Source organism: Taudactylus pleione, unplaced genomic scaffold (genome assembly GCF_031769625.1).
Source record: "Taudactylus pleione unplaced genomic scaffold, aTauple2 ptg000070l, whole genome shotgun sequence".
Classification (NCBI taxonomy): Eukaryota; Metazoa; Chordata; class Amphibia; order Anura; family Myobatrachidae; genus Taudactylus; species Taudactylus pleione.
This window is the reverse complement of record NW_028284472.1, coordinates 18,717,734-18,734,482: the sequence shown is the minus strand read 5'-3', so window position 1 is coordinate 18,734,482 and position 16,749 is coordinate 18,717,734. Positions and strand designations below refer to the sequence as shown.

General features: G+C 44.4%; 1 protein-coding gene across 3 annotated transcripts in view; it reads right to left on the bottom strand.

The window, feature by feature from the left end:
- Window positions 1–296: 296 nt before the first annotated feature.
- Window positions 297–16,749, bottom strand: part of ITSN2 (intersectin 2) — a 158,040-nt gene continuing 141,587 nt past the window's right edge. For 2 of the 3 annotated variants that reach the window (XM_088467287.1, XM_088467285.1), the window contains 9 exons: window positions 15,131–15,314; window positions 13,195–13,293; window positions 12,934–13,101; window positions 11,592–11,804; window positions 10,362–10,483; window positions 8,103–8,185; window positions 6,981–7,064; window positions 5,572–5,745; window positions 297–5,287 (listed from right to left, as the gene is read on the bottom strand). In XM_088467287.1, the coding sequence (XP_088323413.1) occupies window positions 5,148–5,287; window positions 5,572–5,745; window positions 6,981–7,064; window positions 8,103–8,185; window positions 10,362–10,483; window positions 11,592–11,804; window positions 12,934–13,101; window positions 13,195–13,293; window positions 15,131–15,314 (1,267 nt within the window). In that variant the 3' untranslated portion in view covers window positions 297–5,147. The remainder of the gene's footprint in view (window positions 5,288–5,571; window positions 5,746–6,980; window positions 7,065–8,102; window positions 8,186–10,361; window positions 10,484–11,591; window positions 11,805–12,933; window positions 13,102–13,194; window positions 13,294–15,130; window positions 15,315–16,749) is intronic. The other variant, XM_088467286.1, reaches the window with a different exon arrangement.

The following is a 16,749-nucleotide window of genomic DNA, read 5'->3' as shown; positions in this document are numbered from 1 at the left end:
CGATTGAGGAAACAGATGCTGATCGTGCTACTCTGGGTCCTTCTCCCGTTGTCATTATTATTATCTAGTTTTTGCTCAATACCGATTGGTCACAAACAACAAAAGGCGTAATGAGTAGTGTACATGGCTTCTGTGGGATAATGGTCAAATTAGGGGCGTGGATCGGCTAATCATGAATGGGTTTGTATTGTCCTGACAATCCAATGCTGGGGAGGAATTTTCAGGATTCCCACATCACAACAGATTGTATAACACCCGCACAGAAGAAAAATAAAAAAGGACACGGACATCACAGTTTTGTATTTTATATACATTTTAGCATCAATACAACAGTGTGCAGGACAAACGTAAAGATTAGCTTAAAAATAGTTATGCACAAATTTTACATTTGAAACGTAGGATTGCAGATTATTACAAGTCACAGCATGTAAAATAAACCATTACCTCGATGCAACACCTGATTATCCAAACTGCCTGAGCTTCAAATGAAAGTCAAAACATTCAGTCAAAAAGAAATAAAAAAATATATATAATAGGATTAAAACCAGTGTAAATTCAGGTCAGGCCGGAAACAATGCTAATACTGTTTTCCGCCCACATTATTAAAACCCTGTTTGTCAATTAAGGCTTCATATATTCGGCAACATATTGGTTTATAAACACAGTGCAAATCAATAAACAGTATATACACATTTTCTGGCAATTTTAATATTGTAAAGCTTCTTCAACAAATTGACTAGTTTGAGCCGCTAGAAACCAATGTTTGCGTTCTATATCAGGCGGTACATTGATATAATATATCCTCATTATGGGGGTCATTCAGACTCGGTCGTTAGCGCCGATGCGCTCGGACCGGGTCGATGGCCCCCCACAGAGCATGCGCACGACGGCGCCGGCATGCGCATGCGTGAGACCCGCTATGACCGACAGCGCCGGTCATAGCGGGTCTCGATCCAAAGGGGGCGAGCTGTCGATGTTGATTGACAGCTCGCCCCGTTTGGAAGGCGGGCCGGGGGGGTGGCAGCCCAAACGGAGGCGTTCCCATGGGAACGCCTACCGTTTTGGGGTCGGCCCCACTGACATCACTAGCCAGAAGCTCTCTGGGGCTTACGACAAGGGAGACCCTACCCTAGGGTCTCGTCGTAAGCCCCGATGGTCGCGATGGTCTCTGACCACTGTGTCCATCACCGGAGCGGTCGTTAGAGCTGTGGGTGTTAACCCACAGCCTAACGACCGCAACAGAGGCGGGCGGTCAGGATGCAAGTGGCCGCCCAGTTTCTGAGCGACCGCTTGCATCCTCCGACCGCCTCTGAATGAGGCCCTATATCCCTTCCCAACGAAGAATCATCTCTATATGGCATATTCTGCTGAAATATTAATGTTATTGGACCACAGCTTCAAGTAAATGTCGATGTCTCTGATCAGAAGGATAAGATATCGTTATGAAAGGCTTTGGAGTGGAAAACATCCTAGATGAGATGTAACTAGAGCGGGATGGTGCTCACCTTGTGGATCTATGGTAGAGGTTTGTTGGCCATCTGACACTTGTAAAAAAAGAATAAAGAAGACCTTGGTGGTCTAGATAGGCCCCCTCCTTTATGCTGACCACACAACAAGAAAATGCCAAGTGCCCACTATCACCCCTACCAAGAGGTGTGGCGGGGGAAAGGCTCTCCTGTTCTCTCCAGCCAAGGCGCTAACTGTCTAATTACTGCTCTGCAGCTCATGGTCAGCTGAGAATATTTCCAGCTATCCTGTAAATGACTGACCAGTGTATGAAATACTGAAAGTGTACAGTGCGTCACATATTGGGGGCATTAAATTACCTTTAGGGGGAGAATATTTCTGTTTTTCAGTTTGTTGCTGCTAGAGAGGGGGATATATGGGGTAGAAATCAAATCATCGGGACAATGAAGCCAGTAAAATGGCACATGTACCTCCAACTTTTTGCAGCAAAATTAACAGGGTGACCAGAGGAGGACGAAAAAAAAAAGATGAAATAGAGGAAGAAGATCCCACGGAGCGAACAAAGCGAGAGATTCTCAATGCGCAAGGGGCCATCCTAATGTTAATTTCTGCCCAATCAAATACTTAGGAGATCACAAAAGGTTCAGCAGAACAGTTGTGGGGACTGGGGCACCTTGTGCCAACCTTTCCCTTCATCAAATGAAAGTCTGAGAAAGGGATCACTAAGCGTTCCCATTGCGGTTACTGCATACAGACAGCCAAATCTGCTTAACTCCTTCATTACAGAGATCTGATGTTACAGAGTCCTGCTATGAGACACACCTCTCGCATTCCTCACATTGCATTTTCACTAGGGATGGCCATCAATGGGCGATGGCGTTGCCATGGATGGTGGAGATACAATGGTTCTACACCATCGACAGCACAGAGCCTGGCAATAGTCTTTGTTCTTTCATTCTCCCTGGCGCCAGGACACGGAGCATAGTGCCATCCCTGACACATCCTGTGAAGTTTCACCCCCAACTCCGATTGGTCCGCTGCCCCGTGAGTCAGAGAACAGGGATGACCATCAGTGGGTAAGAACCATCGATGGTTTACTGCCTATGGTGTAATACCATCGATGTTAACCGCCAATGGTACCATTGATGGTTAACCTACCGATGGCCATCCGTAATTTTCAATGGTCACACAGCAGCCGTTTCTCTTTCATAGATATCGGGTACAGAGAGAGCAGCGTATAACGGTGGTGCAGTAAAACTACAGTACAGACCAATTAATGACATATTTAATAATATTAATAAATTGCTGTTAAAAGGCACAAAAGATTATTAAACATGGACAGTGATGGTTCCTGCTTATTCCCACCGTTACTACACCAGCAGATTGTTCTGCCTTTCTAGCTGTTGTACAGCGTTCTGCCCCAACAAAATTTCCTTTAGCTTCAAGTACTTTATATTCTATACATATGAGTCAGTATTTACATACTGCAACAGCTTTTTTCCCTTCACTGACAGGAGAAGGGGGGAGCCTGCAAGTTACCAACTACCATGATAAATAATAATAGTGGTTTATTATGGGAGAGACTATAGGAAGTCATACGGAGCCAAAGAGCAAAATGTGTAATTAGACAAGTTCTATTACAAAGATTCATAATAATTATTTTGGTGTAAGCGAGTGCACCCCACTATTCCCCTATAAAGCAGGGCAGGAGGATAAACAATAGGCACAGGTCACATGGACAGCTCCAGCCTCTCATTACAAACGCTGGCCTACAGGACCAATGGCCAAGTACCTGATATTGGCTTCTCCTAACCTGCGGGGTCAAGTTAGACCATGGTGCTTTGTGATCACATGTACACCAACCAAATGTCTGATTGGTTCCTGTAGCTTACAACACATGTATGCACATTGTACTATAAGTGTAATAACATAACCCTTGTCATAGGAAATTGCAGACTTTACTCTTGACCCTAGTTTTGTCCATCAGCAAAAGCAAGTCATGCTTTTGTTAATTAGCACCAGTAACTGCCCATACTGCACCCGAGTGGGGAAATATCAGATATCAGGACTTCTGCTGCATTTACTACAGGCTGGGTAACAAGGATATCCCTGAATTCTAGAAAAGCCCACCTTGATACATGTTCCAGATTACAGGTACAGCCAAGTTTTAACAGGACCTCTGTCTAAACCTCCCTTCATGCAGTGCAACAACATCTGACCAGGCTGCACACACGAGACTCCTGGATAACAAAATAAAGACAAGGTAGTGTACTACCGGTGTGCACTAAGGTGCTGTCAGGCAACAGCCATTGTAGTAACACAGACATGGCAAGCCGTGCATCAGGTATCTCATCAGCAGTACGAAAGCTTATTTTACAGCAGGCTTAGGCCACTTGTGGCTCTCTCCAGCTTTGATCAAGCTATATGCTGGGACTTGTGGTCCCACCACAACTCGCCACGCCTGCTCCTGAAGATGATCGGGCTTCCACAACCCGAATATAGACCTGTAACTTAAATCACTATCGCATTTCAGTGACGGTCGCACAGCAGCAAATGTGAATAAAGGCACAGCAGCATTAAATATGACCTTTCGTTACCTAATCTGGCTATTCAAAAGAGAATACAAACATGTGTAAATGTGTGATTCATATATTCTTATCAATTGTTTTTTAATTAAAATTTTGCCCTGTGTGTGTTTCCTGGCAGAACCCACATTACACTAACACCCTTCCCTTTTATGTTCCTAGGTGTATGGGCAACATGTCAGGAGAACAGATACGTCCACTGACAAAAACATGGGAGACAGATTAAAATAAAATAATACCAATACACGTCAAGGGATGGGCCATGGGGTATAATCTTCTGGTTACCGTGATCTATAACTGTAAAAGAAGCCCATATTATTAAAAAAAAAAAAAAAAAAAATTATAGTGTTCCTTTCAGGGTAACTACTTATTTTTAAAATAATGTTGGTAAATTTTATGATTATCAAATAGAAAAACACAAAAAAAAACCCCTGCCAGTGAGTTTGCATAGTATTATAAAAATGTACACGTGACTATTAATATATACTTCTGTTTCCGTATCGCTCGCTATGCGCTCATATTTCTACTGAATTAAAAGATATTCCCTGAATTACCACCTTATTACACAATAAACATTTACAGATCAGTGTCTTCGAGACGAGCGTTTGTAAAATGTTTTATAGATTTATATATTTTTTTTCTTTTTTTTAATAAATTTTATATAATACAAAAAAAAAATCTCCACAATTCCAATGAAATTAGGTCATAAATGATTCATTTTCCCATGGGGAAGTATTTTAGGTTCTTCGGAAACTCTCCAATGGACATGGCACCGTGTTTGATAGCTATGCCACATGTAGTGAAAAAAACAAAAACATTCGCAGATCCAAAATATACTGGTAGAACGTGACTTCTTTTCACCTGGCACCAAAATAAATTGTTAAAATGACCTTAAAATCGTCGCAAAACAAAAGCACAGCAGTTTCGCTTGGTTAAAGGCACAGTAACCGGGGAACCTGGGCTTGCATAGACAGGCAGCAGAGGACCTAGCATGCAGGTCATGTTGTGTCTGTGATGTCTGGAGTGAATGCCGAACCCGAGGTTCTAAGTGCGCACAGATAAAATCCAGCCGCATGCTGCGCGGTGCGTCCCCAACTAGAACAGCTGCAGGTCAAAGCGCACCCACACCTCCCCTGTTGGCACTTCGTGTAGTAGTAAACGTTTGGTGGATGGGCCCTTGCTCTCTTGTTCAGTCCTAATTTTCGCCACTGGGACTTCAGTTCGGCCAAGAAAGTCTGAAAAAGAAATGAAATGTAAACATTAGATTTAAATGACATTGAAAGTCTTCTTCTATGTTGAATTTAGCGATTATTTTTTCTAAACTCTCCCACACGACAATTTCAGTGGGCGTCAGTCCCAAGGCACTTTCACATACACTAAAAGATCACTGGTGGAGAGCTTCTGGAAAGGCTGTGGGAGCTGGAACAGGGGTAGATCTCGAGCACTGGCTGGAACAGCTGGCTGTGATGGTTCCGGAACTGTTCCATCTGATGAGATAACATCGGCAATATGGACTCACCATCAGGAGAAAACTGGTCTCGATCAAACACGGTGATACAAAGTACATCTTGGTACAGGTCCTTCAGGAAGAATTGGCAGTTGAAATTCCATTTTGGGCTGAGCGTATCGGTCATTGCCCGGCTCGTGTAACTCTGGGAGCCCATGCTGACTTCACAGTATGGGTTACTCTTCCCTGCATGAGAAAAGCATGTACATAGGTAAGTACAGCATTAACCCCAGAGATTACATGGACTCACTACAGCATTCTTCTCCTGCCACCTGTTCTAATTATCCAAGGGACCACCAGGAATTACACCAGCCTAGGGGCCCCACAGGGAGAAGTTTGAAGGCACACTCGTAGTCAGCTGAGGTTTGCTTTGAGACAACGGGCAAGGCAGGAGATACAGCGGACCAATAGTACACTAGCGTCAGGATTGTTACACCTCCATGAGAGAACACGTGACAGTCGCCATTACCGCTGCTGTCCCCCCCACACTACCTGGAGGGAGTTCTCTCTCCTCCAGACCTCAGCAGACACAGGGACAGGAGATTCTGCAGGACATGCGGCGATTCCGGACACCCACTAGAGAACCACTACCGAGTGCAGAGCAAGAATACCACAGCATAGGGGTGGAGCCAACTGGATGAAGATCCGAAATGCACACACCAGGACGGACGCTGTGGCCTCCTGGTAAGTGCATAGTGCGAGACGTCGCCAACACACACGAACAAGGACATCCAAAACCCTGACGACCACCTTCAGGGTGAGGTAGGCGTATGGTGTGCACACCATAATATGGCCCTGGGGACCAACTCACATCACACTAGAGCACTTGATCTCGTCTTGGCTGAGAAAACCACCAGTATATTGGGTATCTATAATAATCAATAATTCTAGAAGGAAATTGTGGTTTTTCTTTTGGACTGTTGTATATCTGTCCACTCCCTTTCGTGCAAGCAACTTCTTAAAGGGCCACTAACACCAAAATGCAAACTGATAAAGAGCCATTAATAATGTTGACAAATAAATAAGGAATAGCTTCCTGAGCTTATCAAAGTAAAACAAGTCAAGGTCTGACACTCCTTTTACAGTCACAGCCTGGCCTGAAGCCCTAATCCTGAGACTGTCATGTTCCATCGTTTCAGTTGTACTCTCAAAACTTTCATCAGGGATGAATAGATAGTTGTGGATATTAGTAGCTCTTGTCTAGAAGACATCTTCTATTTTGTGTAACATCTGTTTTATGAAATTGGGATAATGAAACAAATACAGCAATATTCTACTACACGAGAATCTTTCCCTAAATTCACAAGGCTTCCTGTATAGAAGCCAAATGAACAACTATTTACATGCATCTCTGAATGTTAGAAGGAGCCTTTCATTATCCTTGCTGGCTTCACAGGCAACAGGAGAAGACGTGCTCTTACCATTGGGTTTACAGGCCTTTAGTTCTGCTGCCTCGATGACTTGAACCATTAGACGCCCAATTCCAGATGACTTCTGAGACCTTGCTGCATATAGAAAGGCAGGTAAAATCTGTATCAACGCTACCATACTATAATAAATATACTACAGTATTAGTTCTGCAATTAACCAAACCCTAGCAACAGCCCTTGACCAAGTGGCTCCAGCTAATCTTCATACTCTTCATTGACTTTGATGTCCGCCATAGCATTAAAGTAAAAAATGCTCTCTTCTTAGTCTTCTAACCAAAAACCCCCTTTTAATACACTGAAATTTATTCTCAGCCCTCCTACACCTAGCCAGACTACAATCAGTCCCTAGGATCTTGCCTCCTAGGTTAAGAACATGTTTTACCAGAAATTTCATGAAGAGGTGTCATCGTCCTCAGCCAGCTCCACTCCACCCTCGAACACTCATATTCATTTCATCCACACATGAAGAGTATACAATCTCTCCTCTTGTTCCTATACCCTCACTAATCAGTTGGTCCCTGTCCCTGTGCTTTTTCCAAACTGAACATCTGTAATCTCTCTCGCTCTGTTGCAGACCCTTCAACAAGACCCCTTCCATCAGGTACAAAGTGCTCTGCTCCTGGGCTTCCCACCTAATGTATGATTGTCGTCCCCTGTGTTGTACTAGTCAATTGATGAGACAGACGTTTCACCACAGGTGACTGCAATCATACATTAAGTGAGAAGACCAGGAGCGGAGCATTTTGTACCTGATGGAAGGGGTCATGTTGAAGGGTCTGCTATTGGTATCTTCATATCATTATTCAAACACTCAGTGATTACCCAAAAGTGGAGACCCAAAAGCCCCCTCAAATTACTGTCCCATCCCTCAGATCCCCTCCCCCTAGAAGTTACTCATAGCACCCAATCAGCTTCTAGCCAGTACAAGCATTTGATGCAGAACGGACTCTCAGAACATTGTTGCAAGAGTGTCCAGTCTTTTAAAACATTGTTACAGGACAAGTGTTATTCATTTTTTCATTCATGTTATGCAAATATGTTTGAATTGCTTAATTAATCTGAATGTACAGTCTGCAAACCCGGAAACAGGCAAGTGACGTGTGCTGTGTGTACCTTGATAAGCTTTCTCTCTCTTCTTCTTCTCTGTGTCAATGAAATTCTCAGAGGCAGATTTGATTTTTTGAACCCAGGCGGTTCTAACAGAGATAACAGACAAAATCCATCAGATAAGTCACCCAAATGTAAGGTGAAACAAGTTTCTATATTTATTATAAAAGGCGTATTTGACACCAAAGATTTCCTACACCAATTTTTCAGTCACCTCTGGACTCGCTCTGTGCTGCTGAGGACCCTGCTTCTTACACTATGTAACTCTCAGCCTGTGGCTTCCTGCTGCCTCCATATCCCTCCTCGCATCATGTCACTGCCCCTGTCATATACAGCCCTGTCCTCACAGACACATCCCTCATCTCCTGATATACTCTGTGCTGCTGGGGACCCTGCTTCTTCCACTATATAACTCTCAGCCTGTGGCTTCCTGCTGCCTCCATTCCCCTCCTCACATCATGTCACTGCCCCTGTCATATACAGCCCTGTGCTCACTAACACATCTCTCATCTCCTGATATACTCTGTGCTGCTGGGAGACCCTGCTTCTTCCACTATATAACTCTCAGCCTGTGGCTTTCTGCTGCCTCCATTCCCCTCCTCACATCATGTCACTGCCCCTGTCACATACATCGGGGCTGATACTGAGTTGGGAGCACATAAAAAAAAATGATGTGCAGAGAGATTTAGATGTGAGAAATCTAAATTGCTGTCTAAAACTAAAGCTGTCCAGTATTTGTGGGTTACATGCAAAAGCAGCCAGTATTTACACTGCAAGCAAAAATAATAAATGGATTTGCAACCGTTGTATTGCAGCATGGTCTGTTCCAGATAAAAAGTAACTTTTTTGCTTTGCTCTCAGCACTGAATTCACACCATTATGTAATTGCCCCTATAACATACAGCCCTGTGCTCACTAACTCACTAACCATCTCCTGACATACTCTGTGCTGCTGAGGGACTCTGCTCCTTCCACTATACAAAACAAAATATACCCAAGCGCTGGAACGAAAATGTCATCAATGTATCAAACAAATGTATTTAAATCTGCCTTGGTAATGAATAATAGTAAGTGAATCCAGCTGCTGTATTAGATGGTAGCCGACCAACAAGCAGGCGAATATATAGAAAAAGGAGGGACAGCTCTACAGTCACTTAATTACTCGAATTTATAAAAGAGAATGCTTTGACCGCATTAAAAAAAAAATTGATAGTTTAATAAATAAGCAGTAAGTACACACTGATCGAAATAATGAATAATATATCTCAAAAATATAAAGACAATCTATGAGCACCTTTCAGCAGGAAAAAAGTATATAAAAAAATCCTCCATCAATAAGGTAAAAGTACTGAAACAATTAGCAGCAATGTCTCACCATAATGGTATCGATCTCCGGTGGATACTTTTGGAGATGTAAGTCTATTGTGCAAATAGTATGGTTGTTACTCTGAGCAAGAATCAGATGGAGGATATACATATATTAGTGAAGTCTCAGAACCACGATATGCTGACAGCTGCAGAAACTGGATCCACTATAAACAAGGAGCGCGATGGCCATTACTGAGCTCTCTCTTAGAGATCCCACCGCAATGTTTAAAGGTGGTGTCCGAATCCTCCGCTGTATGGGACATGCGTCGGAGTTCCACAGACCGGGAGAGATTTGCTAGCAGGTAAAGAGTCTGGTTGAGCAGCTCCTTCAGCTCTGCCCCCCTTACACTGTGCAGCAGTGTGCAAGACACAGGTGCTCGCACACAGGGGAGCACAGGAACACCGGGGCTCTATGTGCAAATCGGCATAAATGTCAGCTGGGTTCAATTGACAAAGTAGCAAAAAGGCACCAATATAAAATTCTGACGCGTTTCTCCCTGGGACCGGGATTTCTTCAGAGGGGTGTGTCAACTATATAAATCACAGTCTCTCGCTTCTTATATTCCCCCCTCCTCACTTCATAACACTGCCCATATCATATGCAGCCCTGTCCTACTTGTCCAGCTCATCCATTTTCTGAAATACATTGTGCTGCTGTGAATATTCTGATGATCTAATTGTGGCTACAGGTTGTTCTATTCCCATCCACTTCCAAATGAAGGATAACCAGAGGGGCAGGAGCGGTGATCTAAACATTGTGCTCAGCCCCTAGTAACTGTTCATTCCCAGGAAGGGCTTTACCATCCACAGGATAGATTCCTTGCCTGTGAGAGTGATCTTAGTGATATCCTGTGCTGCACTGTACAACCACACATCCATCAGTAACATGAAACCTACCTCTCATTTATGTTGTCTGTTCTTAACGTGTACACCCGGTCTATGTGGGAGATGTGGAACACGGGCTCATCGCTGGACGGGTCACTTGGCAATTTCACCAGCACCTCATTTAGAAACACCGGCTGAGGAAAAACAAATAAAATATAAATAAACACAGAAATTAGAAGTTCGCAGGCTCCGCCTTATTCATTAATTCCAACAGACGTACGCAGGTACAATGCTGCGGGTATAGGGATCAATGATTTTTTGGGTGGGCCGAGAAGTAACAATGACTAGGGGGTGCTTGGAATGTGGGGATCCCCGCTGACCGTTTAATGAGTTTCCTAAAAGTGAGCAGTTGAGCTAAGTGGCTGTTTCTCTATTCTGATAAGTTTTTAGAGAAATTAAAGAAAAAAAAAAAGTCGTCACATCATAAAGATAGCATAGAACAGATTTAGCAGTAAAGCTTTATACAAATATATAACGGGATCGGCATGAATGACCGCCAGTTCAAATCCTGACGCCGGAAGACTGGCAGCAGTGAAGATCCTGCTATGTAAGTAAACTAACTATACCTAACCCTCTCCCCCCCTTCTCCCCTAACCCTCCCAGGGGGGTGCCTAACCTAACCTCCCCCCCTAGTGCCTAACCCTCCTTCCCCTAGCCTAGCCCTAACCCTCCCCCCCCTAGTGCCTAACCCTAACCCCCCCGTCCACGGATCCTAATCCTAACCATTCTGGGGGGGTGCCTAACACCAACCTCCCCCCTTCTCCTAGCCTAACCATCCCAGAAGGGGGGTGCCTAACCCTAAGTCCCCCCCGGAAGCCCTTAACCTAACCCTCCCCCCCACGGCTGTCCGCGCTCACCATCCGGTTTACCTTCGTTTGGTAAGCAGGGCGTCTGGCTCCCGGCGTCGGGATAATGATAGGCGTCTGGATTTCACCGCCTATCATTAGTCCCGTCGGGACTGCATAGTCGGGAAGCCGGCTGTCGGCATTTCGACCGTCGGCTTCCTGACTGCATGCCATATATAACAGGCTGATTTTATATTGCTCTACATTTGCAGCTGTCTGTGGTTTCAATGCTCGTCAATCATTCAATCATGGAGAACTGAGCATTACCTGTACACTGAGGACAGGCAGACAGACGGCCGTGCACACAATAAAGGGGTCTTCATAACAAACAATGGAGCAACTCTCTTCAGCTCTGTAATCTCAGGATGTTTCAGAGGGACCCATTCTCCATTCTTACCGTTTTGTACATCCTGTACTGGGCGCTGGTTTTAGGGCTGAAAAGCTTGTCTGACCCAGAGGACACAAACTGCTTTACCATGTAAGTCAGGAGCAGGAAGTCATTGAACAGGAACCCATACAGCTCCTTGTTACTCTTGGTCTTGTACAGTTTACCGCTGTGCAGGATCTTCCGAGGCCCCAGGCAGTTTGTAAGGGAGTTAAAAATGATCTGCTGAAAAATGGACAGCACATACACAGTGACTGGCGAGGGCAATGGACATAATAAACTGTAGGTAATTACACAGGACACGGGTTAAGTGATACACGGGCAGGTAACATGGCATGAAGCAGGATTTCAGACGGAAATACAGAAAACAACCTGCTACATAGACTGTGTGACTGCACTGTGCTCCCTGTGACATCACCATACACTCACAGGCTAACCTGCTACATAGGCTGTGCAACTGCACTGTGCTCCCTGTGACATCACCATACACTCAGACTAACCTGCTACATAAACTGCGCGATTGCACTGTGCTCCCAGTGACATCACCATCCAATCACACACACACACCTGCTTCATAGACTGTGTGACTACACAGTGTTCCCTGTGACATCACCATACACTCACAGACTAACCTGCTACATAAGACTGTGCTCCCAGTGACATCACCATCCAATCACACACAAACCTGCTACATAGACTGTGTGACTGCACTGTGCTCAATCTGCATTAGGAAGATGGGTGCAGCCTGGACAGCCACACAAGACTGGTTTGAAAATCATGCTGCCACATGTTATATGGTTTGTACAGAGTGGCAAAAAAAAGTATATTGTGCTTATTCCAGGAGAGTTTGCAGTGTATAAACAATCACAGCACATTATAGGTTATAAGAAACCACAACATATAGTATGTGATGTATAAATAAGCATGGTACATTACTATTGTGTTTTTTTTGTTTTTTTAGAGAGGGGGGAGGGAAGCTGTGGTCCCCACATGTCACTGAGGTGTTGTTGGGGAACCCAAGTGTCAGTGTTTAAATGCTGGGTAATCCAAAGCATCAGTGTTAAATCGTTGGGGAACCTGAGCAGAAGTAGCTCCCAAAAGAATGTATTGCACGCTTGGTAACAATCGCATGTCCCAAACACAGATTCTTGGATGTCACTTGAAGCCCGGCCCACACGGTGCTCACGTCTGGGTTATATGTCACAGTGTGTCGCAAAGCTAAAAGGTGCACATCATGTATACGTAAAAACAGTGAAGTATATGGTATATAAGCAAGCACAGCATAAAGTTGCCAGGTGTCGGAGAACCCGCCTGTACACTTCAGACTAACATAGTGGGTGGTACATGCACTAACCTCGATAAGTCCCTCGCACTGGACGTGGGCCTGGATCCATTCCAGCCTGTCCGAGTTCTCCTTTTCTCGCACCCCTTCATTAACCTGAGAGCACAGTTCCTCTGCCCGCTCCAGGGCGAATTTCAAGTTAGCATGGTCAGGGTGGGATTCCTGGGTATTCTCCAGGATCTGGTACCAATGTAAGCAACACAGGTTAGGAGAGAGGGGACTATTTGTTTTTTTTTTTAAACAGACTATGCATGGACTTGGCTGGGTACTCACGTTCTTTATGATGAGGGGATAGCGAGTTATCCTTTGCATGGGTTTGAGCAGGAAGCTGGATAGAGGCATCCCCTTACAGCGTGGGTCAGTGGCCAGTCTCTGGGGAGCAGCCAAAATAACCCATTAGACAGAACGGTCAGGAAACGTCATAAGCCTACATTGTGTAGCAACCATTACAAACCCGTATGGGCATATGTCATGGGCATTACAAAGCAGATAAGATACAGATTGTTTCTCGACGCCCTCTTTTCCTCATCACCCAATATTGGTCATGGGTTGAGCTAGTATCATACAAAGGATACAGAATATGGGCAGGGAAATGTACATCATATTGCTCAGTTACAGTTTTGTGCCCTTTAACTATAACTCTCTTGTATTACTGCAACTTATCCCCACTGTAACCATCATTTCTCAATTAATTTTGCTACATCTGAATTGTGATCTTGATTCCCTGGCAGCCATAACTAAACTTTTTGGAGCCCTGTGCCAGAAAGAGCCCCGGCACCCACCCCCCCCCTCGCTATTTTTCAAATAAGGACATAAGACACGTGCCCGATAAAGGGACGTGGCCTCATGTGGAAGGGCCATGACAAATCTGATTTGCCCCGTACGATGTTGAAGGGGTACCGATCCTGTATTACCACTGTTATCTAAGTGTCAGTGCCAAATACAGTCTGAATCCAATGGCTGCATTGATGATGCCAGGGTGGAGATAGGGGCGGCCAGGAGATGTCGGGGATAAATGAAGAGGAAGCTACAAGTGAGAATGATTATAAACATAACATTGACAGGTCCAAACAGCGCCCCCTGCCCTGTGCCACGGCACACGTTGCACCACCCTAGTTGCGGCCCTGCCTGGCAGATATACTAGGCCCGCTTATTGCTGATGGCATTTGTGTCAGTGGGCAGACAAACTCTGGCTGGCAGTACACTTGTTTGTTTTATTAACTTTGCAATGGTTTGCTCTGTCTGACAATATACCCGTATGTCCCTACCAAAGAACACTAGGGACAGATTTTTTAAAAAAAATTTATTTTGGATACAGTTAATTAAGTTTTTGCAAGACAGAAATTTTTTTTCTTAACATACTATCACATTTGTAAAGTTTTAGATCATGTGCTGCACGGCAATTCTGCAGAACATAAAAGAAATTGAACATGTGAACAATATATTCTACCAATATTCCCAAGATCATATGGACACGCCAGCAGACAACTAGTAGGGGATCGTGTGAGGCCAAAATCTGTTCATGGAGCCTTTGCTTACAGGCTGCAAAATATACCCAGTGCATACTTATTATAGAAAAATAACTTTACAAAATAACCCCCAAGGCAATAACAGACCTTACAGTCAGGCATGACGTGCAGCTCACATTTCTAATCTTGGACTTTGGCAAATCTAATGATGACAGGTTAGCAAGTATCACGGCTTCTAAGATTTGAACATGCGTCCGGCGGTTTTTCATACCGATCCGGCGGTTACACACCCGTCGCCGGAAGACCGGCAACAAAAGATCCGTTATGTAAGCTTTTATACTATTACTATCCCCCCCCCCTAACCCTCCCCCTTAGGGGTGCCTAAACCTAACCCCCACCCTTCCCCGCAGCCTAAACTTAGCCCTCCCGAAAGGGTGCCTAACCATATCCTCCCCCCAGGGTGTGCCTAACCCTAACAGCCCCTTCCCCTAGCCTAACCCTAACCCATTTTGACCGTCGGCTTCATAAAGCAATGTCTGAATGCTACCAGATTAACGTGTGGTGTCCACGTGACCCATTAAGTCATTTAAGGATGCAACAACCTGCAGCCCTTGATTTTTTGCAGCAACAAATACAGCAACATAAGACGGTGAGGATTTTTTTTCTACATATGCAAAGAAATAAAATAGTAGTGAAGTCATAGTGATTTGTCCTCGAAATGTATCATAGGGTAAACCAACCTTTAGGTAATCTTTAAATTCTGGTTCTTCATCGGTTCTGGACTGTAACAGAGAGGCTCCATTCAGCTGACAGCTGCAGAACCGGATATAAGCCTGCAAGTGTGACAGCTCTGTCGCCAAAATGTCCCCAATCATCGGAACTGGCATCTTTTCACCCCCGGTCTTCTTACGCACCCGCAGTGCCCTGCAGCCGGAGCAATGGGCGCAGGTTATATAAGAATATCCTTTAGTAGTCAGTGTAATGACATGAAGGTGTGAAGAATACAGAAAAACACAAAGCAATACAATATTTTGGAGATGTCTGCAAAGATGCAATGCAATTCAATTATATATTTGTATATAGGTGTGTGTGTGCGCAATTTCAGGGTAAGGTGGGGCGTAATGGCGTTGAGGTGTCCTTGCTGGTGTTACCACGCCGTCGCAGTGGTCCTTTGCAAGGGTCGCAGCTAGCTGAATCGACCCCTTAGTGTTAAATAGGCCCTTCCTACCTATATACTGTATCTGTCTGTTATAACCCAGTTTTGTTTTATTAATGTTTCCAATTGTAAAGCGCAACGGAATAAGCTGAGCTATATAAGAAACGGTTAATCAATAAACAAAAGAATAAACATTTACTTGTACATGGTGACGAAATCTATTCTTTGGTCTGGACCAATTTTTACCTTAAGAAATCCTTGAGGTATTAAACGCTAATTTATACAGGTCTTCACACACAGTAGTATCATTTTGTAGGTATAACCATTCCCTGCTTGTGAGTGACATAACTTAGGCAGTCTCATGACATCACTCTGTGCCTTATACCTTGGCTATGGCACTAGTTCATAGTGAAGTGATGGTCTGAATCAAAACTCATGTGAATGTGGACTATCATATGGCTGCATCCAAGTGCAAGGTACACTTTTAAGAAGTAAAAAATACAAGACATCCAGTGTGGATCAAAATGCTATTTTATACATTAATACACAGGGTCCCAAACGCGGTGCTCAAGGCTCCCCAACAGCTTACGTTTTAGAGATATCCATGGCTGAGCACAGGTGGTTAAATCAAATTGACTGAGGTACTAATTAAGACACCTGTGCTCAACCATGGATCTCTCTAAATCTTGAACGGTTGGGGAGCCTTACTGGACTGCGTTTAGAAACCTCTGCCCTAATACCACTTTCAGACCAAAATCCCGGGTCTGATCCGGGTTTTGAACACAAGTTCAAGCCGTGTTACAGCTGCTCACACCCCTTTGACACCGCACCTTAGACCTGGGTTATTACCAGGTCGACCACTTTCACACTGGACCAGTGTCTGCCAAGTGTGCGAGTCATTAAAGTAAACGTTTTTACTGGCTCACAAAGAGGACTCATCTCCCAGTGCTCCTCCACCGCCAATGAGATGCTCTTAATGCAACCCGGGTTAATTAATCTGGGTTGCCCCTATCACACTGTAGCTGACTCCTGAATAACCCTGATCTTGACCAGGGTAGACATTCTCGGACACACAACACGTGTCGACCCTTTCACACAAACAGATGACCCCCGTTGCCATGGCACTATATAGGATCCCAGGTGCGATGTTAAAGGGGTAGAAGTTGCTAAATTCTTAGAAAGTTTATTTTAATGAGTATTAAA